Below are 3,869 nucleotides of genomic sequence, written 5' to 3'. Positions count from 1 at the left end.
ATATAATATGAACACATTATAATATGCTTGTGTTTCCTTGTGTTGCAAGGTTCAATCTGGACCTCTTAAAAGAGCGCACACACAAGTATGTGCACGTTCAGGGTGTCTGTCATTTCCGTGTTGGAAAGATAGGTCATCCACATATGTTTGGTATATTAGAGTGCAAAAACTGAAGATAGAGCTTTATGATTTTAATGTGGTGAGTTGGAAACATATTCTGTCACTGCCAAATGTGCATTCATCTGTCACTGAAAATAATTCTCAATAATTCACTTGTATTGAAGTAACTTTACCACAAGCTACTGTATTCAGCTGTGTCAACAAAATATTTATCTTTAAAAAAGGGGGAAGGGAGGACATCGTCTTGACTGGCTTTTGAATATTCAAACCTTCAACGGAAACTCGTCAGTTTCGGTCCAGAGATCCACGGACCGTGTAAGCAGGTTGAAAGAGGCAGATGAACAAACAGTTTCGGTTAATGTGATTCTTTGATGGTAAGAAAAACATTTTCTCTATCATTTGAAAATAAAAAGGGGTGATCGTGTGATCGGTCACTAACATTACTGCTGTAATGTGTGTGGTGTGTGTCAGCAGGGGGTCCAGAGAGTGGAAGATAGCAAAATGCCACTCTCCTCCTTGTGATACCATCATGTTAAGGTCACAGTGTGCTGTGGGTAACAATGTCTGAGTGTGGCACACACACAAACACACATGCATTTACACACATCTTCTGTCATGCAGATAGTATGTATCATTAGCTTGATTTTTTTTATTGTTCCCTTTAATCTCCATTCCTCACTCATCCTCACTCTGGTCTTCTTCTTCCACCTTGACCAATCACACAGTAATCACTACACACTGTACGCACTAACTCTACCCCTCACACACACTTGCACAAACACACACACATGCACACATCCTTTACCCCTCACCCCCTACATTGTCAAATGATCATTGAGGAGCGAGAGTGTGGCTGACACAGTCTCCACAGCAACGGCAGTTAGGACCAGGAGGGGGGCTGGGGCATCTTCAAATGTGTGAGTGATGAGAGCACGCACACACACACTCACACAGAACACACACACCTCCATAAACACACACACAGCGCAGACAGGTGCACACAGCCACACACAAAGGTGCCAGCTCTGACAAAAACACATTTACACACATGCACAAGCTCGCACACACAGAGACTTTCAGAAGTACACACACTACACAGACGCGAAGTGAGACCTGGGAAACTGAAAAAGGAGGATGAAAGCCACAGTGGGATGAGGGAGGGATAGGAGTGTGGGGGGGGGGTGGTTGCTTCCTGGAGAGATTTTCTTCTTCTTCCTCTCTGGTTCACATGCACGCGCAGATACAAACACACACAGAAACATACAAACAATGACAAAGCAACACATAATCACTCTGATTCAATCATTTATGAAAGCAGATGTATAATTCAAAAACCAGCATGAAACATTCACAAGGCAAAGAACATTGTTTAATCTGCACTCCGCCTCTAATTTCCCCCACATCAGTGTCTGCGTCCCTCTTGTATTGCCCCCACCCTTTTACCACAGTGGGGTTTTTAATCATTGACCACAGTCTGGCCCAGACAACGAAGAGGTCAGAGATCAGGGTTCGGGTTCAGGGGAAAGACACGTCTCACTACATGCAGACAGCCCTCTGTTTCACACATCATCATTCACATCATTCATTTTAAAGGAACAAATTCCCAGTTTACAGAGGTTTCCTTTTCCATTTTAGCTTGCCATCTTAATCCTCTCCTTCTTGCCGCCTTTCCACTGACCTACCCTCTCTGTAGTGGAGTCATTGTGTCATCCAGCTCTCGGGCATGTTTAAACACCTTTTTTAAGGTAGCCTCACACTTGCTTCCACACCGACTCTGGCTGCACTGTGCATGTCATATGTTTGCTTGACAGACTACCGACAATAAACATTCAGATTATGTGGCTGTAAAAGCAAAAAACTCAACCACAAAATAAGACAAAACCTGAGAGTTATCATTAGGGATGCATTGATTTTTACATTTTTGTCTAAACAGATGTTAGAAATAGTAATTTGGCACATTGACAACAGCCATACTAATTGTTTGAGCCATTTATTTTCCCTTTAAGGCCAGGGATACAATAAAATATGCATCATAAAAAACAACTAAATTATTTTAAAGAATGTCAGACCTTCATCACACTAACGTTGAATGAGCACAAATTCTTTCATGCAAATATATCATAAAACCATAATTTTTGTAAAAAGATTTCTGTTTCAGAAAAGTTTTTATCTTATTAAATCATTAGAAACTCTCTGTTACCTTTTCAGGCTTCCAATGTACCGTAGATTTCTTTGTGCCCAATAGAAGTAAATGTAAATAAATCTTAGCGTCAATACAACCAGGACACAGAAACAGGAAAACAGAGAAATGATCTGCCATCGATTGATACTTTTTCATTCAACAAGCCGCATATAAGCTGATAATTCTGTTTATAGTTAATACACATGTTAAGCACAAAATGTATGATTTTTTTTACATGATATGGCAGCACTTCACTTTTTTTTAACAATCATTAATTCAAATGTTTTTTAAGTGTACTGTGAATTCAATTAAATTCATTTGAGGGGAAAGAAATCAAGCATTTGCAAATATTCTATAGTATGTAGAACATTTCCCAATTTTACACCACATTAGGAAAAAGAAATTTTCATGTCAACAGAGCAAACTAATGTTAAACATAAAAAAGTTGCTTCTCTTTTGAAATGATCGAAAGCAAGAACAATTATATTTAAAGAAGCACAAGACAAATCTTCCTAATGTGACATCCTTTCAAGACATAATGTCTTGAAAGGATGATTCATTAAAAAGATTGTTCACTGTCTTCAGCCATGTGACCACCCTCCAGTTTGATATAGCAACCACCTCAGAGTCGAATGCAGAAATGTCCAATTCTGAATAAAAATGGTCTTACCTTGGAGGAAGAAGTGTGGAGTCTTTAATCCAAACATGTTTCCGGATCCCTCCTGCACTGATTCAGAGAGCAAGAGTCTGGGTTAGAGGAGGCAGGGAGGGGGCGGGCAGGGGGATGGAGCTTTGGCTGGCCGGGTTAAAGAGCTCGTTGTAGGTGTAAGTCATCAGACGGCTTCTTACTCTCCTACTGACTCTATTTAGGCCCTGCAGGGGTGTGAGAAAGGAGCAGGAGGGAGGTCAGCCTCTGTCTCCCTTCCTCTTCAGCTCCTGGATTGAACCCGTAGAGAGCTAAGAAAACAGAGAAGAAAAAGAAGAAAAGATAGAAAGAGAACCAGAGAGGAGGAAAAATACTCCACAACCAGAGGATGGGTGACAATGTGCTCATGCCATCTTCATCTGTGAGGGAGAGCCTCTGAGAGAGTTGGGAGGGTGACAGGAAGGCTAGAGGAGGGGGGAGGGAGTGAAAGAAAGAGACTTCAGTCGGCGTCCTCTCCTTCTTTTAGTCCTGTGCTTTGTAATCCCTTCCTTGTTATTCATTCAGCGGCCTCTTGCTCGTTTGCTGTATAATGATCTGTTTTTCTGCGCCTCTGTTCTCTTCTCTTGCTATTCTTGCTTTATCCTCCCTCCTTTGCCTCAGTCCCACCACTGACTGCTCAGCTCAGCGAGGACAGAGGAGGAGGAAGGAGGAGGAGGAGGAGGGAAAGAAAAGAGGGAGAAAGGGAGGGAGGAAAGAAAAAAGATGGGAGGAGAATAATAAGACAGACGACTGAGGGAGAGATGAATGACTTTATGTTAGTGCAATGTACACACATGACTGTGTGTGTGTGTGCGTGCATGTATGTGTGTGAGTGTGTGTGCATTTGTGCAATGTGAAGAGAGGAGGAAGGATGATTTAGCT

The 3,869-nt window shown here is 41.8% G+C and overlaps 1 protein-coding gene across 2 annotated transcripts in view; it reads right to left on the bottom strand.

Moving 5' to 3' along the window:
- LOC142383867 (genetic suppressor element 1-like) overlaps nt 1-3,607 on the bottom strand; it is a 38,683-nt gene extending 35,076 nt beyond the window's left edge. For both annotated transcript variants that reach the window (XM_075469658.1, XM_075469659.1), the window contains exon 1: nt 2,973-3,607. In XM_075469658.1, coding sequence (XP_075325773.1) covers nt 2,973-3,009 — 37 coding nt within the window. In that variant the 5' untranslated portion in view covers nt 3,010-3,607. The remainder of the gene's footprint in view (nt 1-2,972) is intronic.
- Nucleotides 3,608-3,869: the final 262 nt, after the last annotated feature.

The sequence above is a fragment of the Odontesthes bonariensis genome, chromosome 7 (genome assembly GCF_027942865.1).
Source record: "Odontesthes bonariensis isolate fOdoBon6 chromosome 7, fOdoBon6.hap1, whole genome shotgun sequence".
In the NCBI taxonomy this organism is placed as follows: Eukaryota; Metazoa; Chordata; class Actinopteri; order Atheriniformes; family Atherinopsidae; genus Odontesthes; species Odontesthes bonariensis.
The sequence above is the reverse complement of the archived record's forward strand: the minus strand, read 5'-3'. Positions and strand labels throughout refer to the sequence as shown.